Genomic DNA, 15450 nt, shown 5'->3' with positions numbered 1-15450 from the left:
TATGTCGGAGTCAGATCAGAAAGAAGGTCGCTGTAGCTTCTCATTCCTCTTGTCCACACTGTAGACTGTTCCATCAGGTGTGTTTTGTTGTTCTTATTTGACCGTATGTCCTATTTTGTGTTCTTTTGGACGGACAGAGGACACATTCCACATCATTAGGATCATTTCACAGGCACAGAGTGGACATGAGGAATGAGGACAGTGAGCGATACTCGTTTAATGTACATGTGGACATGTGGGTGTTAAGAAACCTAACCTTTAAGATCAGCTAGATCTTTCTCAGGTACTTTATTAACAAAGTCTGTCCAATTTTGCATGGATGTAATGCAAATGAACTTTCATGCAAAAATCAGTGCAAATATAACCAATATAGTGACCAAAAAAACTCAAAATAACTCGACACAAAAGTAAGAAATCCAAATCAACGCAATGCATAACTACATTTAATTTCATACACAGTGAGCATCACTACAGGAGTGGTTAAACCGGTCGCTGTCATGACTGGGATGAAGTTCTTACTCTCCCCCAGTAGATGTTTATGCCCTCAAAGTAACACATAATGTGATTTTGGACAAATCCTTTAAGAAGCATGTGCAGAGATCTGCTTAAGTCTAACTGATTTCATCGACTGAAGGGAAACTGTAGACAGAGTGCAGAAAGCAAGAGGGTTGGAAGCCATCTGGTTAGAGAAAACTGCTGGAACCTTGTGCAGATGTGTCTGAGCAACATCTCAAGCTCCCAGCATTTTCTTCACCATGTAACCAGGCATGCTGTAGAGGAAAAGAGTCAGCAAGGCCAGCAGCAGGAGAGCAGTGACAATCTTGATGGCCAGCCACTTGTACTGGTTGCAGACCAAGTGTTTTATGGCTTTGAAGGGAGTGAGGAACCACAGAAGGCTGGTGTCTGGGCGGCTGGAAGGACAAAAACACAGATGTTCAGTGACACAGACTTTAAGCACTACGGGTCTAACGCTGCTCTCTTCCTAAGCTAAATTCAGATGTAAATATCACTGACGTTACGGATACGAGGGCAAAGCAAAAAGCAAGGCAGAGAAACAATCTATTTTGAGAACTTAAAGATGATTCTAGGTAGACATACACAAGAGATATGAAGAAACAGCAACTTACCCTGTAAAGAAAGAAGATCGTAGGTTTAAGTCCAGAAGGTGGTTGAAGTACAAATGTCTGTCCTCTTTTCAAGAAATTGCTCGTTTTGGTTATTATCTTATTATGTCGTTTTAGAATTGTTTATGTTGGCTTAGGAGGTGATGATTTTTTTGTTTATGGCTGATTTATTCATTTATTTATTCTTATTTTATTGATCAGAGGATTTATTGTGTTATTTCCTGTCTGTTTTGCAGTTGACCATTTATTGGAGTTTAACCTTTTTTCAGTCAAGCTGTACAACATGTGTGCATATGTGTGAGAAAAATGAGAAGAGCAGATGAAGAGCGCTCAGTGGTTAAAATGCGGGGTGATAACAGAACATCCTTCATACTTGGGTTTCTCCAGCGGCTCTGGTTCGTTGCGTCCTTCACCGACTGGGCTTCTCTCTGCTTCCTCTCCTGTCAGAAGGTGCAGCTCTGCCTCCACTTTTCCCTAAAAGTTCCAAAAAAAGCAAACCACTCTTAGCCGCCAGGAGGGTTTAAGCGATTGTCTAACTCTTGATACATTCAGCCAACTTTGATATGGCTTGGGGTGTTGATGAAGAAAGCTGCAGCAAACGTTACTCAGAACAGTCTGACAGACTGCTGCTGCTGCTGCTGCTGAGGTTCGTGTGTTTGATACTTTTACTTCGACCTACCGTGAGCTCAAACTCGTCTTCTTCATTTCTGGCCACAAACGGCCACCAGCCTTTGATCCTCTTCTGTTTGAAGATGGAGACCATGGGCATCTCTGCTTCATTCGTCACCATCTCAATGGTGCACTGCTTGGCAGTCTTTGCACCACGAGGAAAACGGTTCAGGTCCAGCTCAATTGCACCTATAAAGAGACATTAATTAATTTAGCAGGCATGGTGGAATAAAGCACAAACAGCTGTGAGGAGTTACATTGTAAAGTGCACCAAACACATCCAATTAGAACAATTAAGTCTTTAAAGATGGTATTTAGTCAAAAAAGCTCCCCACAAGTTTTAACTCTGTGGCATTAACAGTGGCTCATTATGAGTGATTGTCCACTGCACCTAAGAAGTCATCCGCAGAGAAATGGTCGGCGTCCCACACTTGCAGATTAAGGCGAGCCGGGATCTTGTATTCAGTCTCGTCCCAGGCAAACATGGACTCTTTTTTCGAGATGACGATCTTCTCTTCAGCCATGAGGTAGTCGAAGGGGTAGACGAAGCGCCAGTTGAAGTTGCCCTCCCCAGTGATGGAGTGGTAGTGGACGTCTGTGTCCTGCTTGTCCTCCTGCTGCCCTTTCAACCAGCTGTCATAGGAAAAGGTGTAGGGTAGGATAGAGTTTGTTTCCATGTATTATTAATTCACCTTGTTCTAGTTGAGCCCACAAATGAAATGAAAAGATAAAGATCAATCACCAAGAGGACCATCCAAAACATATAAAGCTTATAATTACCCTCGCACAAATATGTCACTCGACTTCTCGCCAGTGAAGATATCATCATCTTCCAGAACGACCTCGTCTGTGTTCCAGACGATCACCCTCAGCTCAAACCTGGACACAAGTTAAAATACAAGACATGCGATGAAGAACTAATCAATAATGACACCAAGCGCTGACTAAACTGTGTGCTAAAGATCAGCTCTGTTTGGCTAAAACTGTGTACAGTGTATAGAGAGCACATACTTCTTTGGTTTCCTTGGTGAAATGTCGAGGGCGGGGCCAGGTGCAGTCATGTCCTTAGGGAACAAATCCACCCACATCTCAATTCGCCCCTAAAAGATATTAAACACAAGGAAATACAGGCTTAAAGTATGCAAACAAAACCTGATAGCATAAAGAGTCATGATGAAAAGGCGTACTGGATGGAGGCGAGGCGGCACAAATGCACTGGATGACACACCTGTTCAATTCCTGGTTTGTCAGGGTGGAGCAGTGGTCTGGTTTCCACGTGTTCTGGGACAAGTTTGCAGCCGACCCGCGGGATTTCTTCCCAGTGCTTCAACACGGTCAGCGCCAGATGTTCCTCTGTCTGCTTCTTCAAACCTGACAAACATCAAATAAACCACGTGGATTAATGTTATTTTGGCTTCAACTAGCCGAGAAACAAAAGGGTTTGAGGGAAGTGAACACAAACCGTTTTCATCCTCTATCTCGGTCAGCGCCATGAAGACGCGGTTCTCCACCTTCACTCTTCCTCCAGGGCCGTAGTGAGGCCCATCCAGCTTGCCGTCCTTACACAGCTTCGCCAGGATTTGTGTGGGTTTCATTGGGTCCCGCCACACATTGTAACCGTGACTGGAGAAAAGAGCGAAAGCAGCTGCACTTACATGAAAAACAATTACGAGCAAGTCCCAGAGCACTGCAAAAGCACCTGTTTGGATCATTCCACAGGTAAACAGGTTGATTGGTAACAGGTGACAGTATCATGATTGGGTATGAAAGGGGTATTATGGAAAGGCTCGGTCATTCAGGCGAGGATGGAGCGAGGTTCACCTCTTTGTGGACACATGATTGGATGAAGGATGTTACTACATGGACTCAGGAACACTTTGTCAAACCACTGCAGGTAAACACAGTTCATTTCTATATGATTGCTTTCTGTTTTTATTTATGTTGTAAAGTCCCAACTTGTAGAACACACATGGTTTGGTCTTTGAGTCTTACATGGCGTAGTTGCACGTGATGCCACACGTGGCCCTGTGTTTGCTGTAGAAACGGTTCTCAAGATCAATTTTGGTTTCTCCGATCAGATCATCAGTTCCCACCAGGTCCCAGTCATAAATGGAGACGGTGAGTGTGGAGTCCATTGGGAATGTGGCCTCCACGTCAAAGGATCTGATGAGAAACGGGACATTTGTTGGTCTTCATGCATATTTTTGAAATATAAGTAACGATCCTGTGATCGGAAATATAATGTTTCTACTTACTTGCCAAACAAAGGGTTGAGCTGTTTTGAGATGTAGTTCTCTTTGTCTTTGATCTCCGTCTTTCCCAGTTTGATTGCAATGTATGGATCAGCTTTGCCATTGATGTCAGCTGGATGCAGATCAGTTGCCTGTCAAAGAAACTGGATAACTTAAGAAGGAAAGGGGTGATGTCATCACCTCCTGAGACACCTACAACAGACAACTACAAAACGTACCCTGATAACATAGATGCGGACGAGGACGTTGATGGGATCGTTGTGAGGAATGTTCTGGAACATTCCCATGTTGGAGTCAAAGTTCATGTCTCTGGGCATGTCGTCCGACACCTTGTACATGCACAATGAGCCCTGAAGGGAGGCAGTTAAACGAATAAATGCTTATACTGCAAAAAAATGTTAAATAACATGTAACGCCTTCTGGACTTCCTGCAACTGTCTTATGTTAACTAAACAAAATCTATGACAAGCTTGTTTTTTTTATACATGCAATTGATATAACTGAGGAGAGAATGACTTAAACTTTCTCGTCTTACTTTGAATTTTCCAACAATTCTGTCCTCATCAGTCACGTTTTGGTCGTCGTCATCGCCGCCTTTTCCCCTGAACAGGTTGAAACTGTGGAGCCAGTCCTCAAAGCTGTCAAACTCCCTCTCCAGTTCCTTTGGGTAAACCTTGTTTGAGAACACAAAATGATCAACCAGCGAGTACATAAACACAATGACTGAGAACGGCTCTGAGCGGTCGTGTAGGCGCACCTTCAGCTCATCCAGCTTCGGCTTTTTCTTCTCAAACGGATCTGCCAGCTTCTTCTTCTTCCCTTTTCCTTTCTTGGAGCCTTTCACAGGAGAGTCATCAGGTTTGATATCTGAGTACAGTTCAGCAGTGAGGACGGAGTGAAGAGGGGGGAGCGGGGTGGGGGTTGAAGGGGCAGAGCACTCGAGACATGAATTCCACATGAAAGTTGCCAAAACCAGTTGTTTCTGTATACAGCAAGCATACCATTGAATTGTATACTACTGAGGTATACAGTTCAGTGGGGATACTTGGCGATGAGACAGATCCTCCAGGCAGGCAGCTGTGTCTCTGCAAGGCTCGAGTCATGTCAGAGTAAAGTTACACTAACATGCATCAGCTGATATGACGAGCTGATTCTGTGCAGCCTGGTTGGCCCAGAATCAAATGTGTTTCTAATGGCTTTTACATCACTAAGATAAAAGCTCATCATGTTATCAAACTGCACTGTCTGTGTCTTTTTTTTGTCATTTCTCATTGACAACTTTCATGGCAGGCATATGGCTAATATGCATCTAAGGGAGAGGAAAAGCGATTGTCCGACGTGTGGAAATTTGGATTCATGTCAGCATCTACACGGAGGCATTGGTGGGCTACGAGGATCTAAGAGGTTCACTACTGCACTGTAGAAGGAAACAACAATCAGAGTTAGTGAGCTCATGAAAGATCAATATGCATAAACAACAACGAAAGTATTGGAGTGTGTTTTTTGGAGTTTTCCTCTCTGTCTTATGACCTTACACAGCACTTAAAACATCACAGATTTGCTCCTCCACCACATTAAGACAGGGACACACAGGTACACGAAAGCATTCTGCATTACAGAAACTGATGACATAAACAAAACACCGGTCTTATTCTCTGGTTTTACCTCCACCATCTGCAATGTCCATGTCGTCTTTGTCCTCTGAATCTGACAGAGCAGCCTCTTGAGCCTTCAGAGCCTGCAGAACAGAAGGATATATCTCAGCTGTATTCATCAGGACAAAGAAAAAAAAAGATCCAACAAGATACCCGCAGGAGGTTTAGATCTGAGGTGACGCAAGACTCCAAATGTTTTCCTCTAACTCACCTCTGTCAAAGTCTCAATGGAGGCAAAATACTTGGACCACCAGTCCAACATGCTCTCATCCAGCTCCTCCTCTTCGATCTCATCGCCCTTCTTCCTCTTCCTCTTTTTCCCCTTTCCATCCTTATCGTCATCCTTTGAACACAAGATGCATTAAATGTGTTGTCGGTAAAGCTTCAGGGTTTCTCGCAGCAACATGAAATCTTTCAAATTTGATGAATTGAGTGCAAAGGACTTTACTTACCTCAACTTTGACCACAGCATCAGAGCACTAGGTGGGAAACCAGACGGCACGATGTCAAATAAAGTGACAATATTCTTCTGTACAGTTACAAAACCGCTTCATAATCATTATCTGAACTGTCGTATACAGATGCTGTTTGTCTGTTTTAGAACTATTATTCTTGCTGGGTCTAATTATTTGAATAAAGGTTGGATCAAATTGAAAAAAATGAAACTTACAGAGTCTAGTTTGACCACAGTGTCCATCTTCTTAAAACCAGGCTCAGTGTCCATGCTGACAACAATAATTTCCTCTGAAAGGCGAACAGAGAGCACGAATGTGTTTATCTATATAATCATAACCATGTTACTGCACAGGCACACAGATACTGTACTTTATCTTTTACATTGGATTACTGTATGTTGTAACAGTATGTTGTATGTTGTTGTATGTTGTTCTGGGGTCATAATAAAGTAATGGTGTAATGTGTCCCTGGGTTTCACTTCATACCTGTAGTGGACCAGTTGTTGGCCTGCTTGTCGTTCGCTCTGTAGATGAACTTCCGCAGGTTGGTGACAGCATTGGAGCCAACCAGAGTGTAGCGGCCAAAAGCCCTGCAGTCCACCACTCGGATGTTCAGCGGCGGGTGAAGCAACTCGTTCTCAGGCAGTTCCTGACACAGAAAAGCCGGAGTGAATTTGCAATTAGCAATTTGCGCAGGGCTTCTTTTCCAATTAGCTTGGAATATAAATATGAACTATTAAATGTTAATGGAGTAATTTAAATGATAAAATACCACTTCAAACCACTTGACAAGGGCGCTGAAGTTGGGGTTTTTCTTGTAGTTGGGGATGAGGGCAGACTGCACTCCCTTTCCGGCACATTCGATGTCCACACGGGGGCGATCCACCTGGGCCAGGTTCACCCTCTTCAGGTCCCTCAAGCCCCAGAACAAAACCTGAGGGACAAGGGGGTCACTTTTCTTTTTCAAATAAATTGTGCTGCTAATAAACGCATCACACTGGTGAAGTTAAAGCTAAAGCAAAGTCTTCACCTCGATCCTGTATTTGCTGAGCACTGGTCTGATCCCCAGCGGTACAGGCAGGATCGGGCCGCGGTCCATATCTGTGGGGCCGTCTATGGGAGGCAGGTCAGCTTTCCCATTGGGGCCAATCTGCAAGACGATGCAAGAATTATTTTCAATATGATCTGAGTCTTTGTAAACAGTGGTCTCTGTATCTGACAGCCTGACCTGCAGCAGCTCAAAGGCTGCCAGCATTTCTCCCGCGCTGCAGTTCCCACGGTAGATCTGATAGTACTCCAGCTGGGGAGGGAAGCGTGGTGGGCCATAGTGCTCATCCGCCATCTTGACCACAGGTTTGGCAAATGTTCTGCCCATGAAGTCGGCTTTGCCCTGGAAACATATTGGCAAATGAAACCTAAAATATACCACACCATAAGACATGAATTACGGTTGGAATATTTGAAAGAATGGTCTTTTTAGCCTACCGTATCAATCCATCAGAGTTCATGTTACAAGGTCGCTTATGGTTAATTATTTGGTTTGTCCTATCAGCAGGAAGAAACATGGCTTGAGATGCACATGTTTCCCGTCAAGACTACATAAAAAAGCATTAAAGATAAAAGTAAACAAAAGCAGCATACCTAAAATAACCAGTGAACTGCAAAACAGATGAGGATTTATGTCAAAAGATCACTGAATGATTGCTTAATGCTTTTTAAAAATACATTACATTAAATCTCTCTTGCAGTTAGTGGTTATGGAGAGTCCAAATCCTCTGCTGGCCACATAGAAAAAGCACAAAATTTCACTTAAAGGAATGCAACAGGTATAAGCTGATCATCTATCCTCGTGGACACGTCTTATTCCTCTTGCATGCCTTTCAATACAATCTACTCGGCACACATGACAGCGCTACTACAGTATATCAAGCCATCAGAATCCACACTCTACTTATCCAAAGGGTCATCCAAAACAATGGTGTTATTGGCAGGAGCAAATATAGAATTGTCAGTCAGCAAAAGCATTCTTTCAAATGTAATTCAGGTCGCTGCCGAGGGTAAGAGGAGGGTTATATCTCAAATATTCATTAAAATCAAATCAATATCAAAATCAATAAAAAGGGACAGTAAACACACTGATTTTAGACTCATCAAGGGACACATTTAGTCTTACATTTCAAGTGAAAGACAGGCAGACTCTTAAAGTTTTAGGATGATAAGGACGGACGATTGCTATCTGGAAATTCAAGCTGTGTGAAAGCAGACTGTTTGCTCGCATGAAAGTAAATGGAAACAGACAGGCGTCTCTATTTCAAAAAAGCCCTTACCACGGTGTCCTGATCATAGATTTCGATGACGATAATGGGAGGGTCGTCCCTCAGTTCGGTGGCCTCCCCAAACAGCTCCACATTCTCAAAGACCAGCAGCTGGTCCCATGTCGGGCACAGAGTCTCAGCCAGCACCTGGAGAAAAGGTTCGACTGAGATGCAGGATCTGCCATGCAGCTGTTCACACCTTAGCCTTTTGAGTGCGCTCACCTCAGTGACCTGGCTTTGTGTTGAGAAGAAGACTCTTGCGAAGGGATCAGACAGACCCGTGCTATCAGCAGCAAACAGGCTGCGAGCTTGGTACATGTGGACCCTCAGCTGGAAGATCTGTTTCACTGAGGACACAGAAAGACGCTCATGAATGAAACAATTAGTCCATTAAAGGATGATATCGGAATTATCTTAATTCTATATCTCTAAAACAAGGTGGATAAGGTATTTAAAATATCACTGATTTATCAACTGATAACCTACTTAAATAAAGCCTTTATTTCAGACTGTGTTTAAACTTAACATATAAGAAATATTGAATTGGATGATGGTCTTACTCATGTAGGTGAGGCTGATGGGAGGTGAGCACGGCAGACCGGGTCCTTTGGATAACTTATTTTCCTCAAATCCGTTTGGCAGGCCGCTCAGGTAGTCTTTGCGCTGTCTGTTCAGACCCAGCCAAAGATAAATCTCTATCTTGGACTGGACTGTCCAGCCAGCAGGCCCGAAGCCTTTCTTACCAGGGATCTTAAGGATGTGAGGGGAGAAAAAAAGCTTTATAATCTAATCATGGCAAAACAGCATCAAACATCAGAGCAGATCTGATTTATTATCTTGCCATCTGTATTTAAACCCACCCTCAGAAAGAGCGTCTTGACTTTGCCGCAGTCCTTCCCCATCTCCTCCTCTATGGCGGAATAAAGGATGTCTTTGGAGGGAACACGAGCATAAGCAATGCGCTTCCCGTTACTTATCATCCATATGAAAACATCAGGAACGCTGTGCTGAGGCTGCAGCAAGAAAGAACATGAAGTGACCGCAATGAAACAAGGAAGTGCAGCAGAAGTAAAGGTTTGTAAACGGCAGACATAATGTCGTAGATCTTACTTCATCAGCCAGGAAGCGCAGCTTTGTGAGGAAGTTCTGAGCCAGCTTGATTTTATCTCTCACTGTGCTTTTCTTCACCTGCGACCTCATGGCTTTAGCTTGCTGCCCGATGGTCTCCTAAACCCGGGAGCAGCACAGCATTTAGCAAGACAGGACGAATAAAAACAACCAGCAAGCAGAGGAAATAAAAAGCTAGCTGCTTTTTGGCTGACATACCACTTCTGACATGCACAGCTTCAGTCTCTCCCGGTCAAGCTTGGTTCTGCCAGACTGGTTCTGGTCCTTGTTTGCCAGCGAGAGAAACTGACTGAAAGAAGAGGAGCTCAGTCAGCGTCGAAGTCAAAACTTAACATTCAAAACAACTCGTTTTTACAGTGTGTAGTTTGTGTTTGTGACTACAGACGTGCAGCCCTGGCTGAGCTCCTCCAGGACGCCCCTCAGCCTGCGCTCAGGATAGGCTTTCTCTGTCTTGATGATCTCTTGCACATCATTCAGTCCATCCTCCTGCAGCAAAAGAAGACGTTCAGGTTCACTCGGCAAACCGAATTCAAGCGCCAATAAACAATATATATTTTTAATACTATGCTCATCAAGTTACTATAAAGTGCATGTCTTGCCAGTTTATCTGCGATCTTGTCTATGATGTTGGCATTGAACAGCCTCCTTCTCTGGTCCTGCCACCAACTCTTGATGTAGATACATGGCTTCCTCTCGAAATACGGCAGGTGGAAGTAGTTTCTGAGGGTGTGAACACGGGATAAAGTTCAATCAAACTGGCAAAAAAACAAACTGTGACGCTGAATGAGGTGCACTGATCCTGAAAAGATCACTCTGGACTACAGTTTATTTGTTGTTACTTGCACCGTCACTCGTTTGATGATGATATTTTTGCTCTGACCGGTCAGTGATGACAGGTTTCATGGGAGGAGTCGTCGCCACTGAGGTCAGGTCCCCGTCATCATCCATCTCCTCCTCGCTGGAGTTGTGGATCAGCTCAGTTTCCTCCTCGTCAGCATCTCCTCCCCCTTTCTTCCCCTTCGTCTTTGGCTGGACGACCCCGTCAATCTCGTTTCCATAGTAACCTGGTACACAGCAGCTACGTTACTGGTCGCACCCTTAAATGTGCTGCAACTTCAGGGGGGTTTTAAAACAAAATTGCACATTTCTCATTAAATTCTTAGTGAGAGAAATTAGGAAAAACAGGTAATGAGTGTGAAATGGAGCAATACCTATGGTGACCTCAAAGTTGATGGGCTTATCACCAATCTTTCTGTCAATCATTGTGGCCTCCAGGAAAGACCCAAAAAGGAAAAACTCCTCAATCTTCCCGGTAGCGCTCTGTGAAATAGACAAACAAGTGTAAATGTAAATGTGGGAACATATAGAAATGAGAAACTAAACAAGATCCCACACTGCTGTCGCTCTCTGATAACGAGCAGTTATGTGATACAAGACGTCGGACAGTAGGACGGGATCCCTGAGGACTTGGGATTACTGTGCTCGACTAAATTTGCTGTGTGACTTACATTGTCCACCAACAAAAAGAAGCCCCATGAATGCAAACAGCATGTTAATAATGCACCAGGTGGGCTAAATAAAGATGATTAATAATTCACAATAACCACAGCACAATGACCCATCAGCGGGAGTAACAATCGGCTTCCTTTGCATGGCTGCCCATCCGAACAGGGACCCACCTCTGAGATGTTGGGCACTCCCTCCAACTGCACCTCTGTGGAGCTGGTAATGTCAGGCGAGGAGGGGTCCAGGATCTCCACCCCCAGGCTGATGAGCAGGCGCGCCCTGAAGGACACCCCTTCTCCGAGCCCTTCGTTTAGCTCCTGGTACTCATCCATCAGGGTGTAGGTACGGGTGGAGCCGTACATGTTGACCCAGGCAGGTCCCAGCGTGGGAAGGAAGCCTGGCAACATTTTTGAGATTTTTTGTTATTCTATAAACTGTGTGGCAGCCTTTTGTTCTGTGTCTGCTCCGCTTGGCGTTACTAGCCTCTGTTCGGGTCAGGTTTCACAAATTCAGGAAAAATCTGAAAGCGCAAATGATCTATCACCTTTGTCCCCATCGTTGGAAATCTTCCGTAGGTCCAGGAAGTGTGTTCCGATAGCAACATCATTGACTTTATCTGAGTCACGGATCTGGATCTTCATGCGCTTGCACAGTGGTGGAAACATCTCGGTGAAAACAACCTGCTCATTCCAGATGGGCTCATAGCAGCTCTTCTGAACTGATGTTTTCCCCTGGAATCGCACATTGCAATCATAAGAATATGTGAATGAACCCAGGGCTTGTGCTGTCAGTGTAATTCATTCTTTAACCTGGCTGAGATGAAACAGATACAAAAAAAGGACGTTTGGGATCCATCGCATTACTTACCTTCTGTCCGGCAAACTGCACTTGGACATAAGGATCAACCAGGTCCTTATTTTCTCCTATGAAGGCCTTTTTGACGTTGGCCATGATGCTGGTGTTCATCCTGGGGAGTCCCTCGGCTCTGTAGATCTTCAGATAATAACGAGCCCACTGTCGCTCTGCGGGCACCCCCTCTGGTAGTAAGAGGTTGCTGAAACAGAAATGGGACAGGGTGAAATAAGAAAGCAAACAAGTTAACATCTCAGCTGAAACATATTGCATTAAGTTCAAGTGCTTGAATCAAAATTTGGATTGCAGTCATGACACTCCATAACACATTACTTGAAATCTATCCAGTCTAAATTTACATGTGCAATCAGCATCTAATTACCCCTCTATGTCATCCTCATCCTGTTCATTGGCCTTGTGTGGAGTCTTTATAGTGTCCCCTTTGGCCACAACGGCAATATCACACTTAACGTAGCCTTTACAGCCAGCTGAGATGTCATCAGGGTCGGACAACAAAGCCCACTTGTGGTAAAACTGATGTTCTGCAAGACAAACAAGAAGACACATTAATCTAAATCATTACAATCAATTCATGACAATAACGCTGATGTTCACTGATTCTTTACCAGGCTGGAAGTAGATTGTGCCAACATCCAGTTTGAAAGTTCCAACCAGTGTTCCACTGCGCAGGAGATTTTTGGAGTGAATTACCTGATGGGTTGGTTCAGGGAAACAAACAATGTTAAACACAGTAGCTGTCTAAATAAGGAACCACATGAGATGATAACAATCCACACTACTGTGACTTCAACAACTCACAGACAACTTCAGGATTTTGTCGAACATTACATCGGGAGGGACGTGGAAGTCGAACACAAAATACTGGAAAGACAAGAGAGTTAATGACAATAACGAGCTTTTCCCCTGACAGAGGTTAATATAGATGCAGCATGTTGTGGTGACTGACTTCATTGTAGTACGGGCAGTTGGTTGATTCCTTCATTGAGGTGTACTTCTTATCTTCTCCAATCTCCACACAGACCATTGGATCCATGTTCAGTCCCACCAGCTGCCTGGCTTCAATCACAGTCACACTGACCTGGAATTAGATGATCAAGTAAGACAGAGTGACTGACTGTGATACTAAAAATTCAGATTAATCATGCCTGTGCGAGTACAATGACTTTCATATATTCCACAAAGCCTGGTCAGTAACTCATCAACACACTGGGCCAACAAACCGTTTTCTCTTACTTGATAATCTACTGGTCTTCCAGAGCTGGGCTCCATCTTGATGTCTGGCTTTGATCTGCAAGACAACGAGGTATCACACCCAATTAAGAATCTTCAGACAGATTAACAGGTTTAACAAGCTGTTAAAAGGCAGCCATATGCACAACAGAGCCAGGCTTGCCTCTTGTTCGACACATTGGTGGTGACGGCTGTGACTGAGGCCAGAGAGACGGTGTCAGGATCAGGGCCCCCTCCCATGAACATGCCCTGACGATCCAGGTTCTCTGTCTCCAGAATAGCTGGCTCATCTGGAGACCACAGGGAAAGCACACAATAAGGACAACTTATACCACCAGTCCTGCTCAAACATTGTTTTATTATATTCTGAAAGTCATCCTGGGATTTCTTTATGATTCAGTGAAATACATGGTGGAATATCTGCAGTAATGCTGAATGTGTTTTAGTCTACAGCTTGATAAAGGTTCAACGGGCTGAAGCAGGTTGACAGTAGCTGTAAGCCAATAGCAGTTTGAAATATCAGCCAGGATTTCCTATCTTATTTGGCCTTATCTTCCGTCATCCATCTTGGCTAATGATACCTCCGTTTCTCTCCTCCTTGTGTCCACGGTGCTTACTGCGCTTCATGGTTCAAAACAATTGTGCCCTGTGAAAGACAATAAAAGATTCACCATTTCATAGACAACAGCTTTGCAGCTTTAAGGGGAAAACATTGGCATATACGCAATTACTTTAACACCTGTCTTATCACCTACTTTCAATTCATTAAAAACAAACAACTACTGTTTTAAGCATGTCAATGGGATATTCTGCCCATGTTCTGCAGTCAGAACCACAAAGTCACAAAACCACAAAGCCACAACAGACATGACGTTCTCCTCCGATGTCATGGAGAGAGACGGAGGCCAAGAACTAACCGCTATCAAGTCCGACAGCGACTGGAAAATACCTAAATTATAAAAGAGCGTCTAAAACATTTAATATGTATTTATTCAAATTCAAAATATATGACTTAGGAGGCTGCACGGTGGCGCAGCAGGTAGTGCGGGTGCCTCACAGCAAGAAGGTTGCCAGTTCGATCCCCGGGTCAGGCGGGGCCTTTCTGTGTGAAGTTTGCATGTTCTTCCCGTGCATGCGTGGGTTCTCTCCGGGTACTCCGGCTTCCTCCCACAGACCAAAAACATGCTCATTAGGTTAATTGATGACTCTAAATTGTCCGTAGGTGTGAGTGTGAGTGTGAATGTTTGTCTGTCTTTGCATGTGGCCCTGCAATAGGCTGGCGACCGGTTCAGGGTGTACCCCGCCTCTCGCCCATTGTAGCTGGGATAGGCTCCAGCCCCCCGCAACCCCGAAAGGGATAGGCGGTATAGATAATGGATGGATGGATGGATGACTTAGGAGGACACATATGTCAGCATGTACAGCATGCATACTGTCATTTTAAGGGGGGTGCCTGTGTGCCACCACACCCTGGTTCAGCCTTCAAAAGGGGCTTTCAATTATTCAAATCAGCTGACCTTAATACATCCATTAAAGAGGATACATTTCACATGCGCTGTGAAAAATAATACACTTAAAATAATTAATCTGCTGTAATTAATCAGCAAAGTGCCCTTTGCATAGTTTCAATCTAAAACAGTCATCTTTTTTCATGTGATGGAGCATGCTAACGATTTCAAAGACTGGCATTTTCAAAGATACGTATACAGGACCTACAGGCTTTCATGAAGGGCTGGAGCTTATTTCCTAAATGTTTACTTTTTGGAATATTTTCAGAGTTGTGTGTAATAGACAAAAAACTGAAAACAAAGTGGAACACATCACAGCTATGTGCCATATAATCTAAACACATTTCACAATGGTTGAAACATTGAAAACCAGGAGCTCTGCAAAACCAGAAAACACCCTTATGAGCTGCGTGTTGCACAGAAAAACTCATGAAGTTTAGAATAACCAAAAATCATGTCATTAAAAACAACTGCGACAGGCCCACAATGTAAAGCACTAAATATTTCTGCAGTATCCAAGCAAAAAAAAAAAAAAACAACTGCTCAACCGCTTAGCAGAACAAATATCAGTCATCAGAAAGTCCCACCTCAAAAAAAACAAAACAAAACTGTCTTTCAATCATTTCACTCTGCAAAACATTGAGGGCGAAATGCCGCCGTGTTGCTTGTTAAATCTGATCTTTGCTTAACACGATGTTGCAGATGAAATGATATCTTGTTATAATACATACCATA

At 43.9% G+C, this 15450-nt stretch overlaps 1 protein-coding gene across 1 annotated transcript; it reads right to left on the bottom strand.

The window, feature by feature from the left end:
* Window positions 1–730: 730 nt before the first annotated feature.
* Window positions 731–13834, bottom strand: LOC139342042 (otoferlin-like). Its single transcript, XM_070978884.1, has 41 exons — window positions 13789–13834; window positions 13371–13497; window positions 13211–13265; window positions 12924–13055; window positions 12776–12838; window positions 12583–12667; window positions 12339–12498; window positions 11972–12158; window positions 11649–11835; window positions 11278–11501; window positions 10810–10918; window positions 10479–10662; window positions 10198–10318; window positions 9984–10084; window positions 9797–9887; window positions 9581–9697; window positions 9331–9483; window positions 9031–9220; window positions 8693–8817; window positions 8483–8617; window positions 7384–7545; window positions 7186–7305; window positions 6928–7089; window positions 6642–6804; window positions 6371–6444; window positions 6153–6179; window positions 5912–6043; window positions 5711–5783; window positions 4803–4912; window positions 4581–4718; window positions 4264–4395; window positions 4049–4176; window positions 3786–3956; window positions 3256–3416; window positions 3022–3164; window positions 2805–2893; window positions 2574–2672; window positions 2185–2426; window positions 1804–1982; window positions 1498–1598; window positions 731–911 (listed from the first exon to the last, which is right to left on the bottom strand). The coding sequence occupies exons 1-41, from the start codon at window positions 13832–13834 to the stop codon at window positions 731–733; spliced, it is 5379 nt and encodes a 1792-aa protein (XP_070834985.1).
* Window positions 13835–15450: the final 1616 nt, after the last annotated feature.

Source organism: Chaetodon trifascialis, chromosome 14, assembly GCF_039877785.1.
Source record: "Chaetodon trifascialis isolate fChaTrf1 chromosome 14, fChaTrf1.hap1, whole genome shotgun sequence".
NCBI classification, from domain to species: domain Eukaryota; kingdom Metazoa; phylum Chordata; class Actinopteri; order Chaetodontiformes; family Chaetodontidae; genus Chaetodon; species Chaetodon trifascialis.
Note: the sequence above shows the minus strand (reverse complement) of the source record. Positions and strands in the feature narration are given on the sequence as shown.